The 15,108-nt window shown below is 39.3% G+C and overlaps 2 protein-coding genes and 1 long non-coding RNA gene across 4 annotated transcripts; all 3 read right to left on the minus strand.

The window, feature by feature from the left end:
• Positions 1-686: 686 nt before the first annotated feature.
• LOC135609262 (sex determination protein tasselseed-2-like) lies at positions 687-2,268 on the minus strand. The gene is made up of 2 exons (XM_065102373.1): positions 2,078-2,268; positions 687-1,977 (listed from the first exon to the last, which is right to left on the minus strand). Exons 1-2 carry the CDS (start codon positions 2,161-2,163, stop codon positions 1,143-1,145), a joined length of 921 nt encoding a protein of 306 aa, XP_064958445.1. The 5' UTR covers positions 2,164-2,268; the 3' UTR covers positions 687-1,142.
• Positions 2,269-6,552: 4,284 nt separating this feature from the next.
• LOC135609270 (uncharacterized) lies at positions 6,553-8,777 on the minus strand. Its single transcript, XR_010485723.1, has 3 exons — positions 8,467-8,777; positions 7,948-8,324; positions 6,553-6,695 (listed from the first exon to the last, which is right to left on the minus strand). It is a non-coding gene; the product is annotated as an uncharacterized LOC135609270 (long non-coding RNA).
• A 983-nt stretch (positions 8,778-9,760) lies between these two features.
• LOC135584278 (patellin-6-like) lies at positions 9,761-12,444 on the minus strand. 2 transcript variants are annotated; one of them, XM_065102382.1, is made up of 6 exons: positions 12,299-12,444; positions 12,130-12,201; positions 10,691-11,742; positions 10,488-10,612; positions 10,275-10,416; positions 9,761-10,200 (listed from the first exon to the last, which is right to left on the minus strand). In XM_065102382.1, exons 3-6 carry the CDS (start codon positions 11,408-11,410, stop codon positions 9,940-9,942), a joined length of 1,248 nt encoding a protein of 415 aa, XP_064958454.1. In that variant the 5' UTR covers positions 11,411-11,742; positions 12,130-12,201; positions 12,299-12,444; the 3' UTR covers positions 9,761-9,939. The 2 variants fall into 2 exon arrangements, with proteins under 2 accessions (XP_064958454.1, XP_064958457.1); XM_065102385.1 differs by having other exon boundaries at positions 12,130-12,405.
• Positions 12,445-15,108: the final 2,664 nt, after the last annotated feature.

A 15,108-nucleotide genomic window follows, 5' to 3' on the forward strand; every position in this document is an offset into this window, starting at 1 on the left:
AAAGTGGTTTGTAATGCAGCCACATACTCCAATCTTCTTCTGTTATCAGCCTCTTGATCTTAATTGCTTACAACTTTCAAATTCTAATGTTCTTGAGCTGTCCTTTAGTTACTTTCACTCTGCATACATATATATATATATATATATATATATATATATATATATATATATATATATATATATACATATATATATTATATGAGATAATAATTTTAAATACGAAACGATATGCTGATCGGGTTTTGATCAATCAGATTTTTCATTCGATAAAGATCAGTATTGAATGATTTATTGATAATATACTGAGATTTAAAGAAACTATGGTTTCCATAAAATTGAGCAACAGGAGGAACAGATGGACTAAGGTCATTTTGATTGGGTAAGTTTGACACTTGGTTAGCTGATCATCATATGACAAAACATTAAATATTCTTGATTCCTGTATTAAGGCTTTACATAAAGTACAACATTAGGTGATACAACATCATAGATTCAGAAATGAGAGCTCATTATACTAATCTGTAAAAAATGAGATTGTGTTGACCACTAACCAGAAGAAGAAAGATGACAAGCAGATGCAACACCTCAGAGCCTCTTAACAACTTGCTGCTACTAAACCAATGAAGGTTTGCATTTTAAGCAGATGGCTTAAAATCAGACAAATGAAACAAAGTTGACAAGGCAAAAAAAAAAAACCTCCATGTTATTATGATCAAGAGTGAAATAGACAGCTTTAATTACCCAATAAAAGAAGGCATTGTTAGCTGTTACTTGTCTTCAAAAACTCACAAAAAATAATCATTGTTTAAGCTAGCAAGACAACCCATCATTTTTATTCTGATAAGTTGCATGTACTAAGCTAATAAGAGCAGTGTACCAATCGATTAAACATCCTCTCATGTGTAGCATGCTTGCTGACTTTTTCCATTTCTTGTCACATCCATTGCTTTGATTCTGGTCCGTGAGAGAGAAATCAAATGGACAGAACACTGTTTGACTGCACAAAAGATGCAATCCATTTCCTGAGCTTGTTCTTCTCGTTAGGAAGAACTTGCATTTATGGTGATTCGGAAGACTTCAGCCGCAAAGAAACACAGATGAACAAAGAAGAATGCGGACGATTGCTGGCCAGGGCAAATCAGCTACAGACCAATGAGGTTTCTTGAGGTGGTGACACCACCGTCAACCACAAGGTTGTGGCCACTCACATACTTGGATTCATCGCTGGCAAGATAAAGTGCGGCTTCGGCTACATCTCTGGCCGTCAAGGTGACGCCTTTGAGGTTGGCCAGCTCCCTCACGAGCTCCTCCGTCTTCTCCACCTGCTTCTCGGTCGGCGGTGGCGCCAACTCGACGAGGTCTTCGACCTCGTCGTCGGCCTCGTCACGCCAAGCGTTCACCAGCATCTGGGTGGCGACCCCGAAGGGCGAGATGCAGTTGACACGGATGCCGTGGGCGCCGAGCTCGTAGGCGGCGTTCTTGGCGAGCCCGACGATGGCGTGCTTGGAGGCGGTGTAGGCGTGGGGGCCGAGGCCGCCCATGACGCCGGCCACGCTCGCCACGGAGACGATGCAGCCGGAGCGGCGGGGGAGCATGGCGCGGGCCGCGTGCTTGGCGCCCAGCGCCGTGCCCCGCACGTTGACGCGCATCACCCGGTCGAACTCCTCTGCGTCCAGCGCCACGATACTCCTGCGCCGCCGCGTCTGCGCCCCGAGCACCCCGGCGTTGTTGCACATCACGTCGAGGCGGCCGTGCCGGGCGACGGTTCGGTCAACAAGCCGCTCGATGTCGGCTTCCACGGCCACGTCGCAGTGCATGAAGCTGACGGAGGGGCCGAGCAACGCCGCCAGCGCCTCCCCGGCGACGTCCTCGATGTCGGCGATCACGACTCTGGCGCCGTGCCACGCAAATAGCCGAACCGTGGCTTCACCGATGCCCCTGGCGCCACCTGTCACGATGGCCACCTTCCCCTCGAGCCTACATACGATATAACAGTAGCACACTCATCGAACATTGCATCATCTACCAAATCTATCTGGGAACAGAGAGAGAGAGAGAGAGAGAGAGAAAGAGGCACCTTTTGTGCGTAGGAGCAGCAGATTCCCATGGAGGGACGTGAACAAGTGGATGGGACTTCTTAGGCATCACCTCAGTAGCAGGCATTCTTGGCTAAGGGTGTAGGAATACGATTGGGGGGTTTATATAGGGAAGAGATGAAATGAGGGTGTTTGACCAATAATTAAATTTTAAATATACAAATCGAAGGATTTTTTTTTTTAGTGAATATATAGTTATGAAATTCTTTGAGTGTCTAGTAAATAAAAAAAAAAAAAATTAAATTTAAATATATATATTGACATAATATTGTTTGGTAAAATTATATTTTAAAATTTTATTAAATTTTAAATTAATAAATAATAAATAAAATAAATAAATGAAAATATATGTAATCTTATAAAAAATTTCATATGGCCCAAATATATAATAAATAAATACATATAAAATAATTTTTAAGAATAAATAAATAAAAAAATCACCTTTATAAAAATAAAAAAAATCATATTAATTTTTCACTAAATCATTTTGACAATCATATAATTTTAGATACAGTCATAAAATACTATCAAATTTAAAAAAAATTATACTAAAATGTTAATGCTCTCGTAAGATAGCATCAATATTTGAACATTGTATTTAGACTAAATGCAATTGGAAATCACATTTCAAATATTCATTGGGCTCTTAATGTATATTTTAAATGTATTCCCAAACGTATCCTAAATGACTTTTTTCTTCACACATTGGAAACAGAGAAAGGCTTCAAAAGATTCAACAATATCAGATAATGTGGCAACCTTTCTTTTGGGAAATTAATATCTATTTTCGGAATTATAATTAATTAATCATAAAAAAATATTTTTATAAAAAATAAATAGATGATTGAAATGAAAATTAATCGAGATATGGATTCCTAAGTCACAAGAATGGTCTTGGATAAAAAAAATAAATGTATAAACATTTCCTACTATAATAAAAAATATTCATCCAAAATTTATAATATGAAACTAATATTCTAAATAAAAAAAAATTGTAAGAGAATCCTGAATCTAACATAATCGAGTAAAGTATGTTACTACTAAATTAATATTTCAGGTATATCTTTTATGTGTTCTAGTCAAATATAAATCAAATAATTTTTTGTTTTTGTTTTTGGAGGAAGACTTTTGTGTGCAACATGGCCTACATAGAAATTATATTCATCATTTACATCTCAGTAGCCTATCTATTTAATCAACTCAATTTTATGGTGATTATTTTTTCAGAAATATAAAATGATTAATATGAAAAGTGAGAGTAGATCATGTGTATAGTGCTCTTTACAAACTTTTCATACATAATGACACAGTTAGGTAATGATAAACTCTAACAATTTGGTAAAATTAATAGACAATAAAAATAAATGATAGTAAAAAAAAAATCATTGTCTCTCATCTTTACTCAACTTGTACCTTTTCCTTTTATAACTCCAACTATAATGTACTAAAATTTTTACCTTCCAAAATAATTGATTGATTTTTTTTTTTGCACAATGATCTAATGATTGAAGGCATCTTACTTAGCTAAGCCATGCATATTCAACATTCATTTACTTTTATTTTCAAACAAAGAAATTTAAAGTAACCCTCCTCAAACTCTCAGGATTATTGTGCATTGGATTGTTCTTGCTAAATAGAATTTTAGATGCGGTGTAAAGTAGACACAATTGCCAAAGAGTTGAGCCTTAAAAGTCTCATATGTGTAGCACATATTATTGACAAGCCTTTAAGAGTCTCACAAGTGTAGCACATTATTGACATGCTCCTAAGTAGCAATAAGCTAATGTATTAATAGAATATTAGAGAGAGAAAAAATAAACTTTGATTGGTGTTGATTAGTGGCTAAGTTTATTTCAAGTTTTTTTAAAAAAAAAAGACAAATGACGAAGGTTGAATTGGAGTTAGGATCATGTGATAAATTGTCAAAGTCTTTACTAACTAAACTTGCTGATACCTTGGTTGGTTAAGAATGGAATCTAATCATGTTTATGTCAAGGTCTTTATTTCATGTTGGTCCTACCTGGTCAACAAAGTGATGTCTAATTTAATGGCTACTTGTCGAAGATGATATTACTTGTACTTTATAATTGTGGTTAATAATAACTTGAAACTGATGTGCAATGTTCTTCTCAAAAACAGAGAAAAAGAAAATGACCATAAATTTAATTTCAAGTGCATATATTCATAATCTAGGTAATGGCAATTTGGCAAGGAGATTTAGTATCACTTTACTAAAAACAATAAAAGGAACTTTAAATATTTTTAATGTAAATAAAAAAAATGAATATGTGTAAAGCTTAATAATGAAAAAAGAAGACTCATGTAATTTAGACATAAAGAACATAAAAGAGAAATGAATCTGATATAAAGCTTAACAAAGTACTGGAAATTTAACTGGTTCACACAACCCATGATCCCATCCATTCCAGAATAGAAAGGAGATGGTTGTATCAAGGATAAAATGCATCAGAGTAGCAGCAGCAACTGATGAGACAAATTTAATGACCAACTTCAGTCTGGGTTTGTTTTGGCATGCAAAATTGGGTTGGAGATCTCATGTTGTGTAATCATTGTGGCTTAATTAGTTTATGCATGCTGTACTGCAGATATCCCTACTCTTTTCTTCTTTTTTTTCCCCATGACAGCTACCTTCCACCTCACAAGAGGATGAATGAACAGATATAGGATCTCTTTCTAGCAAAGAAAAAGAGAAAAAATCTCTCTCAGAAAACAGCACTTTCAGGTCTTAATACTGTTAGCTTTCAGAAGAATGTCTCTTTCCATGTGACATCTCATTTTAATATGATTTTGTTGCAAGAAGGTTTATGCATGTCTAAATCTTTATTTCTATGGTTTAACATCTTGTAGTTGCTAAAAGTAGGTAGTCTTGATTAATTCAATATCAACTAATCAGTTACCACATATGCACTACTCTGAGCAACACTAGTAAGACATCAAGTGGGCATATTTAACCCATTTGCATACAAAATCAAAGAACATGGACTCAAGAAACCTAACTGATAAGTCCACCTAGCAGTTTAATTTAATAAAGCAAATCGAATTATAATATCATCATTTAGTGCCAACAAAAAGCAGCTGAGGAAAGAGGTGACATATATATATAGTTGGTTCTGTTTGCACATCAATGTTTGCTTGTGTGAATCTTGCCAAAATATTTAACATCTTTTCAGTACCCTGTTATATCTTCATTTTTCAACGGGAAAATTATATCATCTGTCACTTGTTTATTTGTTTTGGGGTGTCATCAACATAGATTATAACTATTCAAACATATCCAAGTTCTACTTCATGTTTACCAGATGATTCTTCATGCATCGTTTAAGCTGCATCAAATAAGCGGATGGTACTTTTGATTGCCTTGCTGCTTTTTCCTGCAAAAGAAATCCATAACTATTATTAACACAAGGGTGTAGTAGATGATTGCAAAATCGTATGCAGTGTGTAAACAATGCAACTAAAGAACCTCAGTGGGTATACAAATTTGTGCTATATGTGTACTTGCTTCCTTTCGAAATGCTTCAGCCATCCTTTATGAGCTTTATATAGATTGAATGTTTACAAATAAGTATTTCCACCTAAATTTCTTAAGAAATTATGAGTATTTCCAATTAAATAGAGAACAGAAAATTTATTGAAAAAAAATAAGGTAAACATTAATAAAGAAAGGGAAGAGCAATGCAAAATGAGAACAATTTTATCTCAAACAAACAAAAATACATGAAGGAAGGACTCTTAAGAATTATTATTATATATATTTACCTAATTTGTGATCAATCATATGTATTTTTCTTTCTTTCACGTGCATTGCACAGGATTTTAGCTTATAATAATGGATTCCTCAAGAGAATGATTTATAATGTTTCAAGTTACCAACTCTCTTTTAACAACGTAAAACACAACCCCATCTTCATAAAATTTTCTATAACATGTGCAGCACACACACTGTCCATGTTCCAAAATGAGAAAAATATTGTAAGAGATTATGGCCCTTTAAGCTGCTTTCTGGGCTCCGGAAAACACTGAAAGAAACCCTAAAAGTTGGTCATCACATAATCCAAACACATCCTTCTCTTGCTTTCTTTATTGTATGAAGTTGGTAGAAGATCTTGTCAAGTGGCTTTTGGAAGAGCTTTAGGACAATTTGATTTATACCCATTGATGTCCCTTTTGCCAGTTATGCTTCTCATGGTACATGACTTAATTGCACCAATCTAGTTCATTGCATGCAGCATCATTTCATGGGGTTTCTGTTTCCAAGGTTGGAGGTGATGGTGAAATGGTGATCTCAGAGATGAGGAACCTTCATCTCTTTGTTAATAATAAAAAATTAGTAGCTGATTTGTTTGAGAAAACCAATAAAATCTTAGTAGCCCAATTTGCTTAAGGAACCAACAAAATTATATGAGAAAATGAGAACAAAAGATTAGAGAAGAAACCTGGAAGCCAAGGCTATCTATCATGACTCTGCAGATAGCGGCCAAGGAAATTGAGATTGTTTCATGGCTGACCATAATCATCCATTCAAGATATAAGCCAAACATTATCTTGATTGAGGAATAAAGGATACTGGTGAATAGACTATCAAACGCAAGCAAAAATACAGGTTAGGAACACACAGAGGACCCAGTGAAGTGATATATCTACAAAAATTTGTTCGTTATCATAGCAAATTTATTTCTCAAATCATTGTAAGTAACATCTTGAAAGATAAACAGCATGGGAAAGATAGTCTGGATAGATTATTTGGCCTTGCATACCCTCTTAGCCATGACCAACGCAAGAACTGATTGGAAGTAAGAAATCATAGGCAGTAAATTTAATATCCACACAGAGAAATTTGTAGAATATAAGAAAAAATAAACATAAGTTATCATGATTATAACAACAATAATATTAAGTCATAATGTCCCAACTATTTGGGGCCGTCTATATGGATATTTTGATCTTCTTGTTTGAAATAAAAATATATAGATCTTTAATTATAGTTCCTAGAAAAGATTTCTCAAGTCATTCTCTACCTCTCCTTGCAACACTAATACTAATTGTCTCACTTGTTCTAAATATAGCATTTATATATCTCTTCAGCATATGTCCACACAACCTTAAGCAATTCCTCCTCATTTTATCCTCTATAAGAGCTACATCTAATTGTTGACATATGAGAACTTTTTTTTCTCTATCTTTCCTAATAACTCTATATGTTTATTTCAATAGTTTAATCTCAACCACATGGATTCTTTACAAACGAATACTAGAAAGGAATATCCGAGACCAGAAACACATGGACCAAGCCTCCAAAAAGGAATACTAAGGTAGTTTTTAAATCCTCTGTTAAAAGCCACACATAGGACCTAAGATGCAACCACAGACAACTCTATATTTACCATTTATACCCTTGCATCCCTTATAAATGAACAGTCCATGAAATTGTCTGTAGATGTGGCAAGCTACAACAGCATATAAGACTAAATGATGTTCTAAAATGGTCAACTTTGGAACTGATTAGAGTTGATTTGGATCCTATCAGGCTGTAAAATGTACAATGTCAAGAAATAACTTAATTGATTTGGTTGACTGCTGATCCACATATGATCAGGAGAACAGAGCTTCAGCTAAAGTGTCAACCTGTTTTTGTTGGATGCTAGAATCGTTGGTTTACATCCTGGCTTACCTCCATTGAATCAATACCTAATCTAGTTTTCTTTGGGTAATAATGAAGACTGCATCAGATTGATGCGAACCTCCCCATTTAAAAGTCCATTCAAGTTGAAGGCCATCATAAAAGAATTGTGCATATCAACCACAAAACAGATTGGTTAAACACACCAACCTCGGGGATGCCAATAGCTTTGTGAATTAGCATTCAGAGGTATGCTTTTGACTTTCAGGTAAGTCTGCATGTAGTCTCAACTAAGCTTAATCATCCCAAAGTTGGGCAAAACTCCTCGGCCAAGCATATCATCAGTTAATTCAAGTGCATCTGCCACTCTTCTAATTTTGAGGAACACCAAACACACTAATCAATTCGGTATCAAGTATCGCTATCTGTGTCATACATCTAAATCTCCAATCGATATGAAGTTAGAGAACATCAAATTGTAGGTTCTGGAATCCGGCTAGCTTTTCCTAGCCCCTCAATTGCATGACAAAATGCCACACTACGTGGGTTCAAACCAGAAGCCATTGTCGATGTGCTGATAATATAACCTGCGCATCAAAGAATTAAAAGGGAGTTCTCCTTTCAGAACGACAAACTTGCAAGCCAAAAGTGAGACATCCGACACAGACAACACAAAGAGGATATCTCGAGTCTCTGTATCACACTTAGCTTCAATGTCCTCAGACTTACCGAACTGCTGTAGAAACTCGGCGGGCCCTTTCCAGATTGGGTTCAGCGCCGGTATTATTCATCCCGAGCAAGACTTCTTCCACAAAACCTCGAGGAACTTCCTACTTGGCAAAGGGCTTTCAACATCACAGTTCCATGCTTCAACACAGGATGTCACCTCGGCTTCTGCTGCGGCCCAATAGGAGAAGGAAACCATCGCGGCGTCGCTTACATGGCTCTTCGAGGGAGACACCACGCGGCCATTTTGCATTTGTGTGGTGGGCATCAATGTAATTACGGATCGACGAAAGGGCCATTGATGCAGAGTGACCTTTTCGTTGCTCGGTAACTTTACTGATGTCGACACATTGAGTGATCATTTTCCTGACATAGTTGCTAAGCGATAGAAAGAATCGTTCGATAACTCATTTTGCGATAAAAGGGTTATTATTCGAAGTGCATCAACTTTGATGTAGATACAGATTTTGCGATAAAAGGGTTATTATTCGAAGTGCATCAACTTTGACGTGGATACAGAGCAGAGAATCGTTCGATAACTCATTTTGCGATAAAAGGGTTATTATTCGAAGTGCATCAACTTTGATGTAGATACAGAGCGGCTCTCATCTCTCATTGTGTTTCCTAATGACACTGTCATCCACTACCAATTATAATATTAAAATTATCTTTTTTTATCTATTATTTTTATATTTTTATTTATAAAATCGATGATGTTAGAATAAATGGATCTAAATATTTTATTTTCATAACTATAAGATTTCAATATAAATTTTTAAATTAACCCGCCGTAAACCATACGCATGGCCGATTGGTGTGAAGTAGACTCGGATTAACAGAGGAAAAAAAAATTCATAATATATATATATATATATATATAATTATCAATATACCTGTGATCAACTCTTAGTCAAATTGATAAAATGTTTTTTTTACTTATAATATAATGTTTCATCTTTCAAATCATAAATTTACTTAGTTGTAGTATGCATGTCATACAATTTTATGGCTTTTCCGCTTTTTTTTTCAGATAAAAAAATAATATACATATAATAAGAGACAAAAGGCTTGAACACAGATGACACGCTCTGGTACAAGTGAAAGCATGCGAGCGAAAGTAGGCAGGGAAGGAGGAGGACGACCGGCACCTCTTTTTTCCAATATAGACTGTAAAGAATTCTGTCCCTTCTCACTCTGCCCCTTCCCTCGAGAAGTGAGAACGGGCCCATCGTCCCCCATCCCCCGTCACCCACCATTGACCACCGCAACCACACTCTTAGATTGTCACTACTAAGAAGACAGACAAAGGTGTTTAATATTCATTCCATGCTGCGTAAGATATATGGGCAAAAGAGGCTACATTTCCTTATGATACACGTCGAGAGATTGAAGCCAACTCATGCGTACACTACCGGAAACGACCGAAATCAAAGCAAGCTGACGCAGTAGGCGGAAGAGGAACTCGAGTAACTGCAACTACATCGGTGGCTTGCGGACGCAGTATCTGTAGGCGGCCACCTTTCTTCTCCGGGTGTTGGTGTTGTCGATGGACAGCACCATTTTCCCTGCTTCCTTGGTGGTGAATGCGTCGTGGACCGCCTCCTCGGCGCCCGCCGGAATCCTCCTCGTCTTCTGCACGACGACCGTATAACTCCCCTCGTCGCTCGGCACGAACTCCGCGCCGTAGTCCACGTCCCACCCCCCGACGGCGACGTCCCATGCTATGGTTGCTCCTCCCTGACCCATCATTGCACTACATTAAGATCTAAGCAAGGCATGCAACCATGGCATTTGTGCGTGTCTGGATATACCTCGATGCCGTCGATTTCGAGGTTTACTTGTTCTCCGCCCTTGATGGCGAACTCGGTGGCCGGCTTGGGCGGACCGTTCTGCAGGTCCCCCGGCCGGCTCAGCCCCCCGTACTGCACCGGCACGAACTCCGGCCTTATGAACCTGTGGCAGGAGTTGGTGTCAGCATCGGCGAAAAGCAGTGAGGAGGAGCAGAGGAGGTTTGAGCGAATCACTTGTAGAGCGTCTCCGCCACATTGCCTTCTCGGGCGATCACGAACTTGCTCTTCGTCCTCTCCGTCAGAAACGGGCTTATCATCGCGTACAGCACGCTGAAGTACCAGGGGACGTTGATAAACACCTGCGGTTGATGGATGCATGGTTGAGAGGACGAAGCAGAGGAGAAGCAACGGGGAAGAAGACCAGCCGTGCCACCGACCTTTCTGGCGACCATCTCGGGGTAGTTGTCCTGGAAGAGGGAGAGGATGTGGTTGGAGGCAGCGCGGAGCTCGCGTTTGGGCATGTCCTTGAGGTCGGTGACCTGGATGATGGAGTTGACGCCGCCGGGGCGGAGGTGGAGCAGGCGGACGCCGCGCTCCATCACCTGGACGCGCCACCGGAGGAAGCGCTGCAGCTTGTCGGCGTCGCCCAGCACGCGCTCGTACACCGCAGCGTCCTTGAAGACGCCATAGGCGTTGTAGCACACGGGGTGGCCCCGCCGGTCCCAGCCATGCATGTACGCCACCACGCCCTCCACCTCCTTAAGCCCCACCATCTCCTCCTCCGCCACCCCGTCCGCGCCGAACTCCCGCCGCCACTCCGCGCACCTCAGCAGCATGGCGTGCGCCTCCCCCACGTCGAAGTCGCGGGCCCGCAGGAACTTGAGGAGCACCACGTCCGCCCGCTCGTCGGCAGCGGCAGGGGCGATCGGGACGCCCCACATGGAGATGGGTTTCGGGGAGGCGGAGAGCAGCTGCTTGAGCTCCTGCAGGGCCTTCTTCTCGGCGGGCTTGAGGCTGGAGGCGAGGTAGGAGTCCTCCTTAAAGGAAGAAGAGCGTTGCAGACCGGCAGCAGCCTCCATAAGCGAGCTGAGCAGGTTCCGTTTGGTGGCAGGTTTCGGAGAAGCGACGGCCTCTGCGGTTGCCTGACATGGCTCCATTCTGTGAGACGAGAGAAGGAAGAGAGAGAGAGACAGAGCTCACGACAACCAGGGTCTTCTTGGGCGTGGTATATCTGTAGGCTTAGAGCTAACCACTGCTACCGCTTACCACCACTTGAGCTTTTTACCAGGTTGTACTGGTGGAGTGTCTAAGAAGGAAGAGGGAAGAAGAAGAAGAGGTGGGGAAGTTGAATGGTAGCGGCAAAAGGGTTCAGACATTATGATGGTGGCGTGATGGAAGACTTTTAGCTTTTATGACCTTTTTTGGAGCGGCTCAATGACCATGGCCGGCCCGTGAATAGTTTGATCTCCTCCGCCTTCTCTTTCCTCCTCTGCATTCACAAAGAAAGTACTTAAGAACATTTTCAAATCCACATCGCTAAAACTGCTGATAAAAGACTAAATGCTACTTTGGCTAAAGCGAAAAATGGTGCTTTACAGCAAAATAATATAATCATAGATGACAAGTTTCCTTCGCGATCGATCAACAACATTAACAAATGTGATCGAGTAAACAGTTGGTAATATTTTCTTCTTCATCGAGCTACGATGCTCGTCTTCTCCTCCAATAGATCTATTTTGCTTAATCTACCACAAGATCTTTGAAATCTCAGTAGAATATATATGTTTCTTTTGATGCTAAGGTACAATAGAAGTAGTTGCACAAGGAAACAAGAAGACTGGGTGGGTGGGTCTCGGACGGGTGAATTGGACTGGACCTTGGCAATGGCAAAGTGAGCTGATGGACCACCAGACTGCAGGACTTTGTGCGTCAGAAGAAGTTTCTTTTGCTGGCAGAACACAGGAAATCCAACACGGGCAGAGTGAGACACACAGAGAGAGCGGGGAAGGAAAGAGCTGAGACTGCACATGGGAAGCGGTACGTACCTGCAATGGCAGTGGTGCAGTGGGAGCAGCATCGCAAGGCACCGCTTGCTTTAAGAAGGCACCGCATGATATAAATCAGACGGTGGACAGGAGATCATCCTGATGGTACACCGCTCGTCCTGTGACCTCCCCCCCCCCCCCCCCCCTCTTTTATTACTTGCTTTATACAGGGAAAGGGAAAGGGAAAGCAGGATGGAGACAGCACGAGCACTACGTGCTGCTTCGGGAAGAGGAATACCACTGTATTATGTTCATCATTAAACCACACCAAGTCACACGATGCTTTAGAGGGAGGCAACGACATGCCATCCATTAAAGGAGAGTATAGAATAGGAAAAGGACTTGTCCTCGTTCGAGGCCTCACTGACTCTGAAGCTTATCATAATAGCAATAAAGCAATAAATTGTTTGTTGCATTTGCTTTTCATTAGACTGATGCTAACTTCATGTTGATCAACACTATTTCTAACTTATGGTATAATTCCAAGGAGTTACAATCTATGCTACCATGATTACTGTATCAAGTGATTGATAGTTTATATACCATCTAGTATTATCATATGGTGGAATCCTGCTACAAACAATGTTCAGTACACTTGTTTTCTACAGCTAATTTCTGACACATTACACTTGTCAGACAAACATTGACTACATTGAAGACCACACACAGACACACACACAGTGATGCTAAGTAGATTTTGAACATGAAAGGAATAGATTACATGGTATGAGAACCTATAGCATCCAGGCTTAGCAAATTCAAATTAAAGACGATAGCATCAGTGACAGTCATAGATAGATCACTAAACTTATTTATGGTGATGAGATTCATAAATAGAAATCTATTATCATCATACCTCAGATAACCTCATACGAGCGAATTGAAGAATCCCCTTGCAACTCTCCTCCATAATTATAAGAATTCAGCTGGAAGTTACCCCAAAATACAATAAAGGAAAGACTACATATTGATGATGATATAATGGCAGAAGTTCATGTCATGCTATCATCCCAAGGAACTTATAGCTGTCAACTGTAATGAAATGAATCAGAAGGCATATGCCAATCAATATTTAGTTATAGAAACTGCTAACTAAAATTTTGCTTTGATGCTAAGAGGCATAGTGAAAACTCCTACCTACTTTGAAGCTCAATTACCTCACACTTCATTGGAACCTAAGCATGTCACACACACACATCATAGATAAAATGCAGGTACTGCTTTTTAGGAAATAAATAAGAAATGCAATGCCAAGTACCAATTACATGCCACAGATTGGATACTAAAGCACAACTCCAATCTTCATCTCTACTGTCAGTTCACTAGTGGCTAATATTCACAATATGAAGATTCATCAAGTCACTTAAATCGATATATGTATGATAATACATTGTTGTCATAGAAGAATTGCAAACAGTTTAATAATCTTGTGGCTAATATTCACAATATGTTACACAAAGACTGCTTTGACAAGTGAACTGTCTCTAACAAAGGTACAAGCACATATGTATTGCACTTAGACAAATATTTCAATCAAGTTAAATATCCTACATGATTTAAGACACTTGAGATTTGATAAGCCTCAACGTGACCAGAAGACTCCTTTGATAAGCACATGTTGTGCACATAGTCGAATGTTTTGACTCTGCTAAATACCCTCAACATCTCATCAAAGCTCTCACTCTCAATACTTCAATCCAATGTTTCCTTGAAATCCATTCATTATCTTAAAGAATAAGTCAAGATACTAATGAACTCTGCAGTTTGAGACAATACCTATAGATTTGTATCTTATGCTTGGTGCAAATGCCATCTGTGGATGTGGATCGAAGAAAAAAGCATGAAGGGGTTACAATGGAATAAAAGAGAAACACTGTATCCCTCTTCTCTTGATGCTCAGCGGCATCAAATATTGATCATGGTGTCCAGTTCCCATACAAAGTAGATGCATAAAAAAACAAGACAAATAAGTCTTTTTAGGTTGCAAGTCCTCTTTGTTCCTTACATTCTATTTCTTTTTTGTTCTTCTCTATGCTTCTCCTTTTGCCCTCACTATGATCTCTACCTTCTGAGCCGAACTTTCTACTTGTGCTACTTTGACAGCAGGCATACTGCTGTTTGCTGTAGGCAATGTTGGCAGCCCTTAATTTGTTCTTAACTCTTTCACCCAGGTGTACATCCTGAATGAACAATGGGTTGAACCAATACACTTAGCTTGTTTTGGGATTAGAAAAATTTCTAAAACTAGTTCATTCATGGAGCTACCTGATTAGCAACATAGATAAGCTCCTTCCCCTACTCGAGGATGCGACTGAATGTGTTCCCAGCATTAATGGGAGACAAGTTGAAGTCTGGAAAACTTTTCATGGATAAATCATGAAATCAAATCAAAGTATGATTGCATGCACACCTACCAATCAGGATAGCAGATCCATGATAGAAAACTGAGAGGCTGATAAGTCGATAATCGAATGTAACACTGGTTCAAAAGGCCAAATTAGAGGTTACATCTGCATTTTTCTAAAGCATTTAGGCCAACATTTAGCTAAATCATTTTCTTCAAGAATATTAATGAATCATAACAATGATAATAACATATAGTCTTTAGCCATTCAATGGACAAATAATCAACCACACTCAGTGCAAATATCCGAAGGACACTAATAAAATTTCTTACATATGTTCCACAAAGATGCATTAATCATAGAGAAAAGTAAGGCTCTGTTTGGAGAGAAGAGAAAAGATAGGTTCGTTATATTTCTATCTTTCTCTCCAAAACCCTCCACTTGTACAGAGAGAATAGGGAGTTT

Source organism: Musa acuminata, chromosome BXJ1-2, assembly GCF_036884655.1.
Source record: "Musa acuminata AAA Group cultivar baxijiao chromosome BXJ1-2, Cavendish_Baxijiao_AAA, whole genome shotgun sequence".
NCBI lineage: Eukaryota > Viridiplantae > Streptophyta > Magnoliopsida > Zingiberales > Musaceae > Musa > Musa acuminata.

Coding starts and splice junctions, on each gene's coding strand:
- LOC135609262 (XM_065102373.1), bottom strand. CDS start 2,163: ATGCCTGCTACTGAGGTGATGCCTAAGAAGTCCCATCCACTTGTTCAC. Junction 1,978..2,077: donor GCTGCTCCTACGCACAAAAG/GTGCCTCTTTCT, acceptor TATCGTATGTAG/GCTCGAGGGGAAGGTGGCCA.
- LOC135584278 (XM_065102382.1), bottom strand. CDS start 11,410: ATGGAGCCATGTCAGGCAACCGCAGAGGCCGTCGCTTCTCCGAAACCT. Junction 10,613..10,690: donor CCGAGATGGTCGCCAGAAAG/GTCGGTGGCACG, acceptor CATCAACCGCAG/GTGTTTATCAACGTCCCCTG. Junction 10,201..10,274: donor TCGAAATCGACGGCATCGAG/GTATATCCAGAC, acceptor ATGATGGGTCAG/GGAGGAGCAACCATAGCATG.